The sequence below is a fragment of the Aotus nancymaae genome, unplaced genomic scaffold (assembly GCF_030222135.1).
Source record: "Aotus nancymaae isolate 86718 unplaced genomic scaffold, 86718_ANA_hifiasm-v0.15.2.pri h1tg000088l, whole genome shotgun sequence".
Taxonomy (NCBI): domain Eukaryota; kingdom Metazoa; phylum Chordata; class Mammalia; order Primates; family Aotidae; genus Aotus; species Aotus nancymaae.
The window spans coordinates 16417407-16435792 of NW_026988503.1; the positions used below are offsets into that span (position 1 = coordinate 16417407).

An 18386-nucleotide genomic window follows, 5' to 3' on the forward strand; every position below is an offset into this window, starting at 1 on the left:
TAAAAAGACATACATTCTGGTAATTTTCCCTATTATATAAATTTCCAAAGATTATTTTCCCACAGAAAGTATCTATGCAGGCCAAGTAACAACAAAGTAAAGTTATTACTAATCTTTGTTTGAATATAAATTAGGCTTCTTAACAAAGTCTGTTTTTTTTTAAACAAGATTTTAAAGAATACCACTCTCTATAAAGGGAATGCTGGTAAGTGAATTATAATTTCATATTTGTCACCATGCACAGTTATGAAGCAAAAAGTTCCCCAATGTAAAATTTCCCAATTACCATTCCCCGCATCACACCAAAATGGGGATTAAAAAAAAAACAAAACCCAAAACAGGTACCTCTCACTCTCTGAGCATACCCACATTCTTACTAAATGAATTGAGAAACTAAAAACCTTTGGACAACATGGAATATGTTTATATATGTCCAGGACTAAAGAACTCTCAGATACTGAAAATTTATTTTAAGGAAATAAGTGAGTAACATGTGTAAGAGGTAAAGGAAATACAGTTAATAAATTTTTAACTGTTTCTAATACAAAAGTAGCCATTAAATATATATGATCATGGTAACCAAGAAACACTCAAAAAAATTGTGGTTTGGGCTTGCGAGCCTTATTTGACCCATTCTCCAACTTTGGTAAGGCATTTGATGCTTCACACAGGTAATACTCATTTAAAAGGCTGGAGTGACTCTGAGCTATAACTCTTATCTATATGAAGTAAAGGTGTCACAGGGGAATATGGACTATTGCTCAATGGGATGGCCTGACTGTCTCACTATATACTCACCTGGCAATCTGCATCAGAACAAACACTGCCAACAGCAGATAACTCTGTTCCACTCCTGGAACCACAGAAGCGACATGCTTCTGAGCTACTTGTGGTGGGTTTGCCTAGGTTCAAGCAGAAAAATAAAAATCCTTCTTATGGATATGTTTTCTACATATTTTAACAGAACTAAATTTTAAAAAGCAAACTAGGTTTGTATTAGCTGCTGCCTTTGGGAAATTCAGCTTGACAGTTTTAGAACTGAAAGTTTCTAAGTTGTCCTAACTATAAAGTAAATAATGATAAAAAAAAGGAAGAGGAAATTAAAGACCTATCTGAAGACAAATACATTATTGACTAATATATTTTTTCAGTAAAAAAAACCAGACTAGACTTCTAGTCAAGTTACCAGACTGAGCAGATGTGGCCAGCCCCCAACTCCAAATGCACACCACCATAAAAACATAACAACCAAAAATTAAATAAGAATACACAGAAGTTAGGGAAATCTGTAAGTATCTTTATATAACAAAATCATAAGGCTTAGTATAGAGCCTATCATCAGAGTTTGAAACTTGAAAAACAGAATTCCTACCTCAGGAACTCTGCAATTTGAAAAGGAATGTCAATATCTTTCAATATTTAAATTCAACTTAATGAAGAAACAGAATCCATAAAACAAGAACAGAGCAATAAGAAAAAGAACATGAAGATTTGAAAATTACAGACCAAGCTGATTTTTAAACACAGATAGAAAAATCTAACTATAATTAATATATTGAATTCAGCAATATGCATAGAAAAATCTATTTAAAAAGGATAGTTTATATCATGACTACAAGGATGGTCTGACATTAGAACATTTATTAATGTAATATACAGCATTGACAGATTATTGTAGGAAGAAATCAGCTATGAGAAAAAAAGGTCATGCTCTTGTAGCATGAAAAGTCACCCTAGAATTAAATTGATTCAGATTTATACCTAACTCCAACATTGGAAGTTTGTGTCAGTCAAATGGCAGACTGCAGATGTGCTGAAAATCGAGAATTTATAAGATTTAACATAACTTTGAACTAGGACTATACAAGATTTACTTTAGAAAAAAAGCAAAATGAAAACTGTAAAGAGATAAAAATACATTTAACAAACGTAAGTTACTTTTTTTTTCAAGTTATATCTATTCATTTTTGTTAATTATTTTATTGCTATCAATGGAAACAGTACCATTCACAAAACCTTTAGAAGCATTAGGTCTACAAAAGCCTCTAAAAATATCACAAAATCATACAATCTTATAAATAGAGATCTTAGTGATCATCTAATGCAGTAATGTAATTTTTTATTGTGGGGCAACGACTAACAGAACTAGAAGATAATTATCAGTATTAGTATATTTTATCTATGGAGCCCCATTAGTTGTGACCCTCTCACTTTATAAACGGAGTTAATGAGTTCCAGAGAGGTTAAGTGACTTGCTCAAGGCTACAAAGCTCGTTAGTGGAAATCAGGTTTCCTGACTTTTAGTCTGATGCTCTCTCCACTACGAAACACTGTATCTGTTTAGTAAATATAATAATGTAGGCAGTGATCAATGATGTCATAAACATCAGAACATCACTCAAAATTATTCACAGTTTATAGTTATAATGAATTGGCATGGCCGAATCTTTTTTGTCGGTTTTAAGGGCATGGCTCAATCTTTAATTCTTTTACCTGTATGTTCTCGGAATTCTACCATCGCCTTCATTGTCTTAGAATCTGCTAGTGCCATCAACCAGAACAATTTGGTTCTACCACAACCTTCATGTAGGTCAACTTTTATAGCTTCTTCTTCTTCTTTGAAGACCTATTATTTCATTAAAAATAGGAAAAAGTATGTTTATCACTCTGAAAGAGGAAGTATAAAATTTAATTATTCAATAATAATAATGACTTTCATTTAAGCACCCTAAGAACTTTCGAATATTTCCAATCTTCTCTTTAATCCTCCCAGCAGTCCTATTTTTGTAAATGGAGAAATTAAGTGTTTCTAAGGATAAAACAACTTGCTATTTGTAGTTGATGAGGGAGACAGCCGTGAACACAACCAAGGTCTTTGATTTCAAAGTCCACTTTTTTCCCCACGACTACAGCAAGCCTCTTTCACACATTTATTTCAAAATTCACTGAACATATTTTATGCTCCAGAGACAAAAACCTTCACCTGTCTTTGATGAGTTTTGGTTCTTCGATGAAGATGAAGGAATCTGTCACAGTCTGTACATAAATTTCCACAGACGTTGCATAAAATGATTGCTGCAGTTTCACCATCATCATGGTTATCACACATAGGCTAAAATAAGACATTTCCACGTTACATTAGATTAACAAGAACGTCTCAGACTCTCATACAAATTGAAAGTAATTTATTTACAAAAATAAACGGTTATTCTAAAGTCTATTAAGAATTTAGAATTTGAATGTTAAACAGAATTGTTGCACACGTACATAACTATAAAAATCTCTCAAAACTCCAAATCCAGTGATTAATGTGATATGTAGGTTCAATGATTAATACAATGAACAGGTATACTTTGTTACTTAGAGACTTAAGAAATGTCTTCCCCATTATATATCCAAACGTTCTGTATGCCACAGGAATAAACTGTTTATTTTTGAAATTTGAACATTAATAAGAAAATGCTGAAAGGGCCTATATAAAGTTTTCCCTTCTACTGAACTTAAAGATAACACAGGCAACATGACACACCACCTGTTCACATATATACTTAATTAAGTTTCGGAACAAATTTATACTTAATTAAGTTTATATGTGAACAGGTGGTGTGTCATGTTGCCTGTGTTACTGCTTTATTTCCTTCCTGCCATAAGACTGATTACATTTCAGTAAAATATCTAGTCACTGAATTAGACTCTGGCTAAAAATAAATTTTGGTATGATGCAAACATGACTCAGAGAAGAAGAAAGCTCTTTTATAAAAGAGCTTAAATAAAAGCCCCTGAAGTTTCCATATACTATAAGAAGGGACTCTCAGTGAAATAGACTTGGCCAATGGGACCCAATCTTTCAAGAGATCTGCTAACTGTGTATGTTGATATGTGTGTGTGTGTGTGTGTGTGTGTGTGTGTGTGTGTGTGTGTTTTAAGCTAAGCTAAAGCTTACTACAAAGGAAAGCAAGAGAAATGCTTAAAAATTCTGATCTTACCATTTGTTTTTGTTGTCCATCCTTTCCCATCCATCTCCCCGAGGAGAGACGATCTACGTGGTCCTGATCAAGAACACACAGGGATGCTAGAGCAAGCCAGAGCTGTTGAAAGGGAAGGGAAGGCTGTTACACTCCTGAATTTTTAGGAAAGACTTATGAAATGCTGACTGTGACACATCACAACAGCTCCATAAATGCTGGCTGATTTTGAAAATACATAGATACGCAGGGGCATTCAAGTTTTCCTGATGTGGTACCGGGCATACATGATCACTGCCATATGTGCCATGCACACCAGGAGGCACTCAGGTATCTACAGAACAAGTCACTATTTCTTTGATGAACCACCCTGTCTTCTATCTGACAAATAAAATTATCCTTTATTGGTCTATAATGTAAACAACATACGAATAAATGAATTGGCATATTTGATATTTACTGTACTAATGCCTTCTGCATATTTTTCCCTTTAGTATCATCTGACTGAAGTATTAAATGCCAAAGAAGGTGGTAGAGCAACTGCTAAATTGTGTACAGTCCCATGAGTAGTTAGGTACACATTAAATCCTTCTAGATAAAAGTTCCTCAGAAGTCTTTTGTTGTCTCAGAAGCCCTAACACTATACTTGGTGCACTTTGTCAGAAATACATAAATGTCTAACAAGTTTAGAAAACTGTTCACAAAAATAGGTCTGGGTGCAGTGGCGCACGCCTGTAATCCCAGCGCTTTGGGAGGCCGAGACAGGTGAATCACCTGAGGTCAGGAGTTCACAACCAGCCTGACTAACATGGTGAAATGCTGTCTCTACTAAATACAAAAAAAATTATACAGGCGTGGTGGTGCACGGCTGTAATCCGAGCTACTTGGGAGGCTGAGACAGGAGAATTGCTTGTACCTGGGAGGCGGAGGTTGCAGTGAGCTGAGATTGCCGGGCAATAAGAGCAAAAAAAGAAAAGAAAACTGTTTTCAAAAATAGTTAAAAATGTCTGAGGCTTAAAGGGTAAACTTCAGTTTTACATAGAATGATACAGTCCCTCATGAATGAAGAATAGAAAATGATTTAACTAGCTCAACTCTAAGAAGTGCATGTGAGTATCATTGGATACAGAGAGCAAGAGATGTTAAAAGAGGTACAGAAAAATAGAAAAAGACAAACAATGCATGCAAGGAGGAAGGGGAATGCAGACCAAAAGAAAGCAACGCATGAGTGGTGGGAAAGGATTACGGTCAAAAACACCTGCTGCAGGTGTCATGCTCAATAGCAAGATAGCATAAATTGACTTTTTCTGCCCTAGGGAAATATAGTTTACCTTCTTTTTCAGATTTCTGAGGACTAACCTAAGCAATTTTTACCAGCATTCATTTCTTCCTAATATTGTCAGACTGCGCTGCTTCAAGAAAATCTCAAATCTCTTCTGGAAATATATGGGACATGAAATCCAGTAGGTTAAAACTTACCATAAACGTGTCATCTGAAGAATGCAATCTCATTTTCTCAGAGATTTCCACCCTGACCCTTCCCTGGACAAGTACTTTTTGCTTTTTAAAAGTAAGGCCTATAAACCCTCTAAGTAAGTCATAGGGCTCCACATGAGGAACAACCAGGTGTAGGAGGGATGTTGTCTCCAATGGACCTTTGGTCTATCACAGAATAATGCCAGCACTAAACTTAGTGTGATAAGCTACAGGAAATAGATCATTAGAAAGACAACACACAATGTACAATGTAATTAGCTTTTTCTAACCAGTGTATCCTCAGCTTCCTAAACAATCACAAAAACAAGTGACACAGAACACATAACAGTGAGAAGTAATTAGTTCATAATATAAAAGCCCTTTACGCTTTTTCAATAAATACAGCATTTAGTTAAAAAATAATTACATTGACTTAGTGATTAAAATCTAAGTCTACTGCTGAAAACAGCATGCAATAATACAGACCAAATTTAAAACAAAAGAAAACAAAGCAAAACCTACTCTAGTTGTTGCAATACATCTCACTGGAGACCTAAATTCTTCTTCCATCTTGGTCAAGGCAATGATGGTTTCTGCAATAGCATTTTTTGTTACTCGGGACCAAGCTTCTGAGAGATGACCCTATTAGCAGAGCAGAATATTTTAATAAGTAACCAGAAATGTATTCCATAGTAAATTCTTTTTTCTTAAATAACACCTCTCATCAAAAGGAAATATTTATTTTTAGTGAGACATAGAATGTTAGATCATGGACACAGACTTTTAAACTAAAATGTCTTCACAATCCTATGGAAAATTCAACTTCTAATCATTACTTTGATATTTAAAAACAAATAAATAAAAAATTAAGTTCTCAGTACTCTTTTCCTGGAAAGTCAAGGGTAATTCCTCCTATATCTGATAAAAACATAACAGTAGTACTAAGGTTATCTATCTTTGAGAAATTTTGTTACTTAGCATACAATTTACATAGTGAAGCTAACTGCTTTAGATGAGTATTACTGGAACCTAAAATATAAACAGGTTCAAACTGCAACTACCTTTATTTGCTACCTTGATTTGTAAAGAACAAACATTTAACTATCATAGAATTTAGGTGTTCATAAATAATACTCCTAAATATTTTAATCCAGTGAACACCCTGAGAAAGTCTGTGTTTACCACAAAGGTTGAGAATATGTCCATGACGTTGGGAAAAGTGATAGAACTTCATCTTTCCCCCAGAAAATCCTCCCACTTCTCATATCCACGTGATTTAAGGGACAGCTCAATTCCTCCTCCTCTACCTCCTCCTCCTCCTCCTCCTCTAACATGCCTTCTATTCCCTCTGTGTCTCAGGGACCTACATTCCACACACTACCTTGTCCTTCTCAGGATGGCCTCCTAGAAATACAATAGAAGGTGTGGAAAATGACAAGGAGCAACTAATATGAGACAGGTATTCTGTGGAGTAACTCCCTGTTCTCTGCACTCCCAGATCTCCTCTGGAAGCCACCATCTTAAGACAGAGGATATAGGACATTAATAAAGAAGAATAAAAGCTTTAAAAACCATGAGGACTGAGGAGAATGAGAAACTTCAACTTTTGAGAGCTCTCTTCCCCTTTTTTCCCTTTAGGTTTTTGGAATCAGGCTCTTTCTTAGGGTCTGAAAGAGCATATTTTATTTTATTAGATTTTAAAGTCTTGAATGACTTAGGTAACAGTTCCCACACAAATTCACTGGAAAATTTGAAATGAACATGGTTTATATAAATGACAGATTTATCACTCACTGAAAAGACAAACAGCATGATAGTTAAATACTACAAAATAGTCTTTAAGTACAGGTACACTAATGTACATCTCCTATCAATTCAGCAGAGTAAGCTGTTCTGTCAATCAGATTCCTGCTGCATTTCACTGCCAAAACAGTCAGAAGAATGCGAACTTACTGCTGCCATATCCTTAATAAGTTTAATGATGATCTCTGAGATCTGGGTAGGAGTTGAGCCCTTCATCCACCAATGACTTTCACCTCGTCGGAGATAACTACAAAGAAAAATTAGCTCTTATAATAAAGCCAATAAATTATCAGTAGTAGTTACGAATGAAAAAGATGAAAATGTTATTTCAGAATGCAGCATTTTAGACTTTTAAGTGACTGAATCAACTTAAGCATTTAAAAAGAAAATTCATCAAGCTATCACCCCGAATCTAGCTCTTCAATCCCAAAACAGCAGTTAAGGTGATTTGCATTCCCTTTCAAATATTTCTCTCTTTGCACATTACTTGTGTGTGCATCTTTTAGAAGTACAGTCCAGGGACCACACACAACTTACTTCTAGTGCACATGCAGATAATACTGAGCTTGTGCCAGAATATAAATCCACTGTATCACTAAGCATACTACTATTTAGTTCAACTGATTTTTTTCCTAGCAAGATAATATACAGGAAAAAAGTGATACAGTGATTAACATTCTCATGTTATCTGCATATTGTCATGGATTGGCTCTACAAGTAGCACCATTTGAGCTGTCTCTAATTCTCTACTGTTACAATTATAGAACTTCCTTGCATATATATCTTGGTGCAAATGTATGAAAGTTTTAGAAGTAGAATTGATAGGTCAAAGGATATGCATATTTAAAATACAGATATTATTAAACAGATATCCAAAAATGATGCAGCAATTTGTATCAGATGAAAATGCCTATTTCCTCATAATGTTGCCAAAGCATCAAAGATATTTTGCAATGATTTTAATCTATATTTCTCTAATTAGTAGTGAGGTGTTTTCACTTGTTTACTGGCATTTATAAATTTTTTTCTGTGAACTGACTGTTCTTGTCATTTCTTATTCGTATCAGTTGTTTGCCTTTTTAAAACTGTAGTCATTCTAATATTATGCTAGTAAGTCATTGTCTATTATATAGATTTAAATATTTTTCTAAATTAGTTGCCTATATTTTAAAATATTTACATATTATCACCTATCAAGTAATTTTCATTTTTATACAGCCAAATCTATAAATATTTTCCTACATGATTTTGGGTTCTGTGTTTTGCTTAAGATCTTTCCAAATTGAAGATTACAAAAATATTCTTCTATAATTTGTCCTAGTACAGTTTTAAAAAGAAACGTACATAAAGCTTTAATTGACCTGAAGTTTACCTTATTCCCTCGTTTATTTTTTTTAATTGTGGAAAAAACGTATTACCTAAAACTGAAGTTTACTTTTGTATGTGATGAGAGGGAGGTATCTATAATTTTTTTCAACATGGATATCCAAATATTCTGACATCACATATTCAGCCTACTTTCTATTCCCCACAAATTGTAAATGGTACTTTTATAATATATATGACATTCTTTTTATATATGAGCCAACTGTTTATGGATTTTATTTGGTGAGTAAGCTAACAAGGTAAAATTTGAAATTATATCTTAAATTTCTTAACAGTAGCTCACTCTATTCTGTTTTAGTACTAAAATAGAGGTAACAACTAACCTGGAATTGAAAATCATTGGAAGAGTAACTGTTGTAACTCCTTTGCCCACAGTGGTACCAGCTGTTCCTGTGATGGTGGTTCCTTTGGCTTTAAGCTGTACAGTGAGTGCTTTGGCAATGCATCCTAGAAACATGTCCAAGATACCCAGCTTATTCCAGTCTCCTTTCTCTGTTGAGTGAATGATATCACTGATATCTGCTGGGGGAAGGGATTTCACTCCTATGATGCTGGCCAGACGACTAGGGGTTACTTCAGGCAAAACTCTTCTTAGTAAAGAGGTTACCTGGTAAGAATAAAATAAAAGAGTTTCATGTAAAGACTGACGTTCTAAGGTTTTCTTTTCTTTTCTTTTTTAGATAGGGTCTTGTTCTATTGTCCAGGTTGGAGTGCAGTGGAGCGACCACAGTTCACTGCAGCCTTGAACTCCTAGGCTCAAGGGATCCTCCCAGCTTGGCCTCCCAAAGTGCTGGGATTATAGGCATAAGTCCCTGCACCCAGTCCCAGGCTTTATTTTCTAATGTACCTAACTACCATTCTGTAACTTCAAAATCTTTGAGAAGAAAAGAAATATGATTAAAACACTATTTTAAATTTTGTGAAGGAAAGAAATATGATATACATACTATTCAAATGGTAACAGTAGTGGTAATTACTAACCCAAGACAGCAAGAAAAAACAATACTTTTTCTTTCTGGTCAGGACTAAACAACATTATATATTTCATGGTAATATGGTAATCAGTAGCCAGAATACTCTTTATCACAACACATTAATAAAATAAAACATATTTTGCTATTCTATACTCTCATAAACAGTAAAAACAAACAAACAAAAAAGGAGTAAAATATAGGCCCCAAAGAAAATATAACAAAATAAAAAATAAAATCTATACTTAGGGTCCTTAAATAATTCTCTATGCATTGCAATTTTTAACAATGTTTCAAGGAACAAGAGCAATGGAAAGGCTGTGGTGTGATCAGTCACCTGTCTCTGGACTCTAGGTGAGGCTGTGTGAAGCAGCGAGAAGAGATCCTGAAGCAGAGTTAGCTGTTGAGCTAGATACTGCCGGCCAACATTAGAGCCACTCAGAGCTAAAACCATAGAGAGCAGCTCAAAGCAGTAGGCATCAGAGGAGGCATCTTCATCATTTGGCTGAGAATTGGCATTTTCTTTGCTTGATATAGCATGCTCCCATTCTTCACGGACTCGGGTAGCTTCCATGCGAATAGCTTGGACAATATGAGCACACACCTATTTAAAGTTAACACAGGATATATATGTAAGTATAATTCACTACTCCTAGCAAGACAAGCAAACAAAAGAACAAGAATGTAAATTGATACTCAATTTAATACTATTCTCCCAGTTAATTCTCCATCACACATCATTCTCTTATCTGAGAAACAATTAAGTAAAGCTTGGGGAAACACAATAAAAGTGAAAATATTTAAATCAACTACTATGTACAAACTGATTATATGCAAGCTATTAATGCCTATGCCTACAGTTTAGCACATCTAAAACCAATTGCATATCAAAACCTTTTATCACTAAAGGCACTTTTATTCTCATGGTTGACCATTGTGTTCATAAGATGCTTTATAGATGGTAAGATTCACAATGTTATTATACATGACATCTTACAATTGAAAGCAGTTAAGATTCAAGGAAACACTGCTAGAAAGATAAAGCACAAATAAATTCATGTTGTAGTTTATTGAAAAGCATAATTAATAGTGTTGAAAGTCAAAACAATAGGTTAATTTAAAATCAATATTTTATTTGACTTTTGAGCTGCTATTTTTATGCTATCTAGCATCTCATTATATGAACAATATAGTGCTATTTCCTCACCTGATTATATTTAAAAATATTAACACTGGTATAGGTAGCACTGTTAATTGCTCAGCCAACAAACAAAAGAATAGGAGGAAAAGAAATATGGGAAATGCAAATCAAATCTGACATAGCTGGGTCTTTTTGCCACCGAATAATAAATCTACCCATCATAAACGGCAGCAAGGTAAGCAAGTTAACATTCATAAGCAAAATCTTTAAAATAGTTGAAGGTATGCCAAAATACTCATTCCTCTCTAGAAAATGGCAAGCAAATTCTGCAGGACCTATAAAAAAGCAAGCGTAGAAAAGCCTTCATAAATTTTTCAAAACACTTTATACCAAGCTTGTCCAACCTGCAGCCTGGGGACTGCATGTGGCCCAGGATGGCTTTGAATATGGCCCAACACAAATTCATAAACTTTCTTAAACTGTTAGGCGATTTTTTTCTTGCATTTTTTTTAAGTTCATCAGCTATCGTTAGTGTATTTTATGTGTAGCCTAAGACAATTCTTTTTTTCCAATGTGGTCCAGGGAAGCCAAAAGATTGGACACCCCTTCTTTATACCCTAAAAAAAAGCAAACAAGTAAATAAAGAAACACATACATTAAAAACTAATGAAGACAATGAAATGGCTATTAACCAACCTGTTTTTGTAAGTTAGTCAGCTTACTCCTGCTGAATATGATTCCAACCATATGTTCTTTCAGGTCAGCATCTGATGTTGCCTTTATATAGAAAAAGAAAAAAAATGAAGCTGTCTCTTTAAATAAAATTTGTATATTTGATATTTCAAAGTATCTTGAGAAATAATTTTGTGTATATATTTTTAAAGCAAATTTATTTTAAATGGAAGCTTATAATACTAAGACAAGGGATAAAGTTTGAAGAAATCACTATTGGCCCAAGTGACTATAAAAATAACAAAATCTCTGAGCTTAAGAAATCCAGAGAAGTATATTTTCTTTCCATAAATTTCTTTAATGTAGTCAATTTGAGTCACTGATTAAATCTATTTTAAATTGTAAACATTATTAGTTCACACCCCAGATTTAATTGTTTGAAGAACAATCCAGAAAAATCACACTTGTTTAAAAAGAAAGTGTCCTAGCAAAACTCTCTGATGATGGTGGTCTTAAATTAAGCTATGCAAACACCAACAGTCATCAAAGAAATGTATCATAAGAATAAAAATAAAGGCTAAAATTTTATAGGGCTTATTATGTGCATGGTACTCAAGTGCCAGACATGTATACATACATTAATATAATATAGACGTATATGCATGCGCGCACCAGACACACACACACACACACACACACACACACACACACACACACAAAATCTTATTTAATCTTCACAACAACCCCATAAGGTAAACTGTAATATTTTGCCAACTTTACAGGTAAGAAAACTGAGGTAAGAAACTCCTTTGTTTAAAAATCAAAAATGATTCTTGGTTTTACATTTCTTAGGATAGAGAACCACAAGAGAATGTCCCTTTCGCCCTAACAATGAAGAAAAAGTTGATCATCTACAAAACCAAAACTTTTTTTGGAGCCCATCAGAATGTTGAGATCAGCTACCAGGCATAATAAATTTCAAATAAACAAATCCATTTAATTGGATACTTCAAACCTCTTCTTTCAGTACTTAACAACAACAAAAAAACCAAACCAAAACAAAAACCCAAAAACCAGTAAGGCTCTTAATGACTTGAATATTATCGATCAACTTGAACTAACTGATATTTGTAGAACCCCTCAAAGAACAACAGCAGAGTTCACAATCTTTTGAAGTGCACATGGACATTCACTAAAACAGCTATAATAGGCCAGAATCCAAATGTTAACACTTTTAAAAGGACTGAAATTATATGAAGTATACAGTTTGACCACAATGAAATTAAACCATAAATTATTAATAGAAAGCAAACAGGAATACTCCCAAATATTTGGGAATTAAACAAGGTGCTTCTAAATTACCCAAAGGTCAAAGAAGAAATAAAAATGGGAATATGAAAACATTGTGAATTGAATGAAAATTTTAAAAAAACCCAAAATTTGTGAAACAAGCTAACGTAGTACTTAGAAGAAAGTAACAGCATTAAATACTTAGATTTTGAGAAAAGGAAGGTCTTGGAGTCTACGATCTAATCTTAGACCTTAAGGAACCAGAAAAAGATGAACAAATGAAATGAAAAGCAAACGTAGGGAAAGAAATAAAAATGTGAGCTGAAATCATTAAGAAGCAAAAATAGAGGAAAATCAATGAAACAAAAAGCTGGTTCTTTGAAGGGATTGAATTGATGAACCTTTAGCAAAACTATTCCAGAAAAAAAGAATGAAGACACAAATCACCAAGAGACATCACTACAGATTCTACAGATAATAAAAGGACATAAGTGTATGTTATGAACAAATCCAGCAGCTTAGATGAAATGAACAAATTACTTGAGAGTCAGAACCTCTCTGAGGTTGGGGGACTGCCTGCAAAGGAACATGAGAGAAATCTGAGAAGTGATGTGTTTTAAAACTTGGCTGTGGGCTGGGCATGGTGGCTCATGTAATATCAGCACTTTGGGAGGCCAATGCTGGAGGACTGCTTGAACCCAGAAGTTTGAGAATGGTCAACATAGCAAAACCATGTCTCTACAAATATATGAAAATTAGCTGGGCATGGTGACATGCACCTGTAGTCCCAGCTACTTGGGAGGCTGAGGCAGGAGGATCCATTTAGCCCAGGAGGTTGAGGCTGCAGTGAGCCGTGTTCACACCACTGCACTCCACCCAGGGCAACAGAGTGAGACCCTGCCTCAAACAAAACAAAACAAAACAAAACAAAATAAACCAAACCAAACCAAACCAAACCAAACCAAACTTGATTTTGATAATGATTTCACTAGTGTACATGAGTAAAAATTCATTGAATGATTCAGTTTAAAATGAGGAATTTTTGTATGTAAATTATGCTTCAATAATCTAACTTTAAAAAATTATTTTCTTAAAAATCATGTTATTTCATGGGCACCCAACTGATAGTATAACCTTTCCTATATAACCTTAACTCCTCAACATATACTCTCCTACTGTTAGGCCAGCCTCTCTGATCAGTCCTTGCTCCCATTCTCTCTACTAATCTCACTCTGATCCCTTCATTCTCTTTCAGATCTAACTCAAGTCCAATATCCCCTAAAAAGCCTTCTCTGACCACTCCAGGGCACAGTGATATCAATGTACTCTGAAAGTCTATGTCATTTGCAATTTTCCCATACATTTAGTAACTTGCTTATACGTTATTTGGTATCTTGTTGATTTCTTTTTCGGGGGTGAGGGGAATGCAGAGGGTTCATAACCAAGAACAGAATGCAAGTTTTTTGAGGGCTTGCCATTCTCACAATTGTTTAGTACAGAGTTGACATTTGCTAAAATTCAGTTGGTTTAATGGGTAGTTACAGTCTTGTAGTCATTCAAATGAAATCTCCAAAAGATGTTGAAAGAAGTTACCGGCATTTAAGAAATCTTATTTTTTCAGACTTCAAACAAAAATATGGCAATGATTTGGATACTACTGTATTAGGAAACACAGGGTTAGTCTAGGGAAATCCTTGAAATTTATCTTTGAAAGGGCTGCCAAGGTGATTATTTGCAGTATTTAAAGACACTAGAATATTGAGACTAGTCAGAGTTGACTTCTCTTTTTGGAAATGGATGAGGTACAAAACTCTTGGGTACAGTGTTTTAGTAAGGAATGAAAAAGTAAAGCAACTGTATTTTTAGAAGAAATTTCTAGAACAATAATAAAGAGTAGTTATTCTAACAAAAATTTACTGAACATGTATGTGATTATATCAGGATGGACACAAAGACCAATTAGACATGGCCTTGGTCTTTAAGAAGCTATGGTTCAGTAGAAGAGATAAAACATGTATGCAGATAAGCATAAGAGAAAAACAAAGAAGAGACACTTATAGATTTTATGAACTCCAGCAGACAAAACTGCTTTTTGTTTGGGGAAATCATAAATAAGTTTCATGAAGAAGATAAGTCATAAACAAGTTTCATGAAGAAGAGTACTTTTGAGCTGAACTGTGAAGGACAGGGAAAATGGAGGAGGGAAAAGATAAGTGATGGGGTATAGCACAGAAATGATTAAGTTAATTTTATAAATGCTAACAAATGAACATAAAAACCCAAGGTACAGAGCAAATTTTGCTGTTACTTAAAATACTAGCTAGATGATACATGAATAATGAATTTCTTTTAGATAGTTCCTTCATCCTCTAAGAAAAAATATGAACTGCACAAAACTATTATTACATATCCATTAAAATATACAGCAATACATCAATTATTTCACTGAAAAAAGAATAGAAAAGGGAAATAAATATCTTTAGAATACAAATAAATACATTGTATACTTTTTCTTCTCCTTCAGGTGATGACAATAGCGCTTTTTCCTCTTGTTCTGGTGTAGGTTCAGCATCTCCAGATATGAGCTTTCCAAATACCTGATGAGGAAGATATGCAGGTGAGAAGGAATTAATGACAGGCATTAACACTGTAATAGCCAGAGGACTTATTAGCTGATTCTGCAGGTGTTATAATATGCTACTCTTGCTAATATACATCATTACTCTTCTTAATTATAAATGCAACATGAAACTCAGGTGTTTAGGGCTATGAAATGAAAAAATGGGCAACATCTGTAGCCAGAAATTTCTATAACAAGTTTTACAAAATATTTTGTTACACTCTTAAAATATATGACATCAATTTCCCTGTGCTAGAATGAGTTGTACGGACACTCACTTGAGATGTAATAAGTCTGAATACTCGCAGAGTCTCAGCTTCACAGTTCCTCTGTTGGGCCACACTGGCTGAAATCTGGCCAGCTATTTTTGTGCTTTCACCATCTTTCCAGCCCAGGACTTTGACTTGTCGAACTCTCAGTGTATTTTCTGGGCCTTTTAATTCAATTTTGATGATGTGATTATCCCCTCCTGGAAGTTCACTTGTTACCCAGCCAATGTGCCTGGAATCTAGATCAACCTGGTTGAGTAGAAAAGAGGCAGGAACCTGATTCAGCTGGATCATTTTTATCACTGTGCTAGACTTAGCATTAACATCAGCAAGCTCAAATAACAAAGAATTGTACAGAGTAAAGGTTATGATGTCATTTCACACTGATTATCTTACTTCAACCCTGTGAAGATAAGTGACATTATTTATAGTAGCTATTATACAGATGAAGAAACTAAGGTTAACACAGGTTAAGAGATTTTCAGTAAATGGTGGAATTGAGAATTAAAATCGAGGCCTGATTACCATATGGCTTCCGAGCAAAGTTATATGAGTGAATGGATTACAAATAATTTATATGACTGTACTTTACCTATATCGACTGTAAGTAGAAACATCACAAGATCAGAAAAGGGTTCTTTGCTTGTGTATCCTCACAATAAAGCACCATTTAAAGATAATGTACTTTTAATGTATAGTTACTTAATGTTTTATTTTTGAACAAAAATTATGTAATATGTAACATTACACCTGTGATTCCTTATTTCACTAAATTTCATTGAGAATATGACTTTTTTTTTTTCAAGGATTAAATGTTAATACACTGTGGAGTAGTTTTTTGACACTATTCCGTTCATAAAATGAAAACTGTTCTTATTGCATTTAATAACCAAGAAATGGCCTGGGAATATTTATGTGATTTACACAGACATTAAATTGATATTGTTTTAATTAATGTCAATTTTCTAAATGGGGTATTAAGTATAAACAAACACAATTTCATTGAATAGGATTATTTTCCCAAATTCTTTAACAATTTAAAGAAAATTTATTATATGTTTAGTCCAAAATCTTAATTCATTCCCTCAATATGATTTGAAAACAAGCAAGCAAACAGGCAATTGGTCAACTTCTGTGAGATAAAGTAGCCAGTGAGAAACAGTTTTGACAAAGTTTCACTAACACAAGTAAGGGAGCCTGGGCACAGTCTCAGACACATGCCTAGATAAAACTTAACTTGTTTGTAGAGTTGGTTTAAACTGACTTGTAACCTGGATATAGCTGCAGTGTTATAGATTTTTCAGGCCAGAGTACAATAACCTATTTTAACTCAAAGTGTAGGTGAATTAAAGTTTTAAGTGTGAATGAGATCTGTGATAAATTTTAAGATACCCTGAGTCTTTGTTGGGGAATGGGGTACAGGAGACTGTAGGTGCAATATAATCACTCATGACTGGGGAGCATTTAGAACAGTAATAGATAAGATGTGTAGCACAGGGATGGTGGTTACTATTCCGACATATAGACCATTTGTCAACTTAATGTTTTATAAATAATTTCCTATAATACTTTGGTTGTGTGCCAAAGGTGGAACTCAACAGTGAAAGCTGAGAAGAAGAAATTTCTCTCTAGGTAGCAAAACATTTCATGACAAAATTTTAATTACCTGCTTTATTCTGCACAAATCTTCTACTGCTTTGCCAGTTAAGAAGGTCATTGAGGTAACTTTATTCTGAAATAGACAATTCACAATAGTTATAATGCTATATACTACTGCTTCAGAACTTACAGTGGTTTCTCACATTAAGTCTTCTGCCTGTCTCTTACCGTCCTTCCTGATTGACCCCACCGCATCCCTCCAACTAACCATGGTTCCTACAACTTCAGTCTTATTTTCACAAACTCTGTCTTAAATTGTACATTTCAGCCCCTCTCCATGTGCTCTCTCATAGCTTGACATTCCCTCTCCTTATTCAAAGTCTAAATATTCAGATTCCATCCTCATGAAACCTTTCAACAAATATGCTTGTCAGTTATGTCAGACCCTTGTTGTTATATTCTCATTACTTTTGAAGTATAAAAAGGAAAGGTAACTGAACAAATACTTATGAGTGTCACAATGTACCCAGATTCCTTATAGATTTGGAGTAGAATATGCAAGAAGAGGTTCTATCCCCCAAGATACTTGCCAAACTAGGGAAGGCAACATTAACACATTAAATGTCAAACAGCACAAGTTCAATACATGTCCATCCTAGTGCCAAAGACCTTAGGGTTGAGTACATTTTATGCAGAGCACATCAAGAAATAGATTAACATTAGTTCCTCAGAGAGCCACATATTATGAGTGCTGTAGGCGGATACAATTCAAATCAACAAATGCTGTGTACAGGCTCTGTGGTAGGCAGGTTGGGGGACACGGAGGTACATAACTCTAGGAAAACATATGTACAGGTTGAGTTTCCTTTATCAGAAGTATTTGGGACCAGAAGTGTTTGGGACTGGGGATTTTTTAGGATTTTGAAATACTGTACTTGCATTATACTTACTGGCTAGGCATCTGAAATCTGAATATCTAAAACCAGAAATGCTCCAATAAGCATTTCCTTTAAGTGTCACATCTGTGTTCAGCAAGTTTCAGATTCTGTAGCATTTTGGATGTTCAGATTTGGAACGCTCAAGCTATAACATAGAGGAAGCCGCTTAAAAAGGAAAGTAGATGTCAGCTTACATACTGGGAATTTTGAAAATGAATACTATCATGATTATTTCCTCTGAGAAAAGACAGATATG

General features: G+C 34.4%; 1 protein-coding gene across 7 annotated transcripts in view; it reads right to left on the reverse strand.

Moving 5' to 3' along the window:
* Window positions 1-18386, reverse strand: part of MYCBP2 (MYC binding protein 2) — a 279351-nt gene that overhangs the window by 12571 nt on the left and 248394 nt on the right. For 6 of the 7 annotated variants that reach the window (XM_012472003.2, XM_012472001.2, XM_012472005.2 and 3 more), the window contains 12 exons: window positions 17260-17325; window positions 15603-15842; window positions 15203-15301; window positions 11439-11519; window positions 9939-10205; window positions 8954-9237; window positions 7395-7491; window positions 5964-6083; window positions 3987-4088; window positions 2984-3112; window positions 2494-2626; window positions 799-902 (listed from right to left, as the gene is read on the reverse strand). In XM_012472003.2, coding sequence (XP_012327426.1) covers window positions 799-902; window positions 2494-2626; window positions 2984-3112; window positions 3987-4088; window positions 5964-6083; window positions 7395-7491; window positions 8954-9237; window positions 9939-10205; window positions 11439-11519; window positions 15203-15301; window positions 15603-15842; window positions 17260-17325 — 1722 coding nt within the window. The remainder of the gene's footprint in view (window positions 1-798; window positions 903-2493; window positions 2627-2983; window positions 3113-3986; window positions 4089-5963; window positions 6084-7394; window positions 7492-8953; window positions 9238-9938; window positions 10206-11438; window positions 11520-15202; window positions 15302-15602; window positions 15843-17259; window positions 17326-18386) is intronic. The other variant, XM_012472002.2, reaches the window with a different exon arrangement.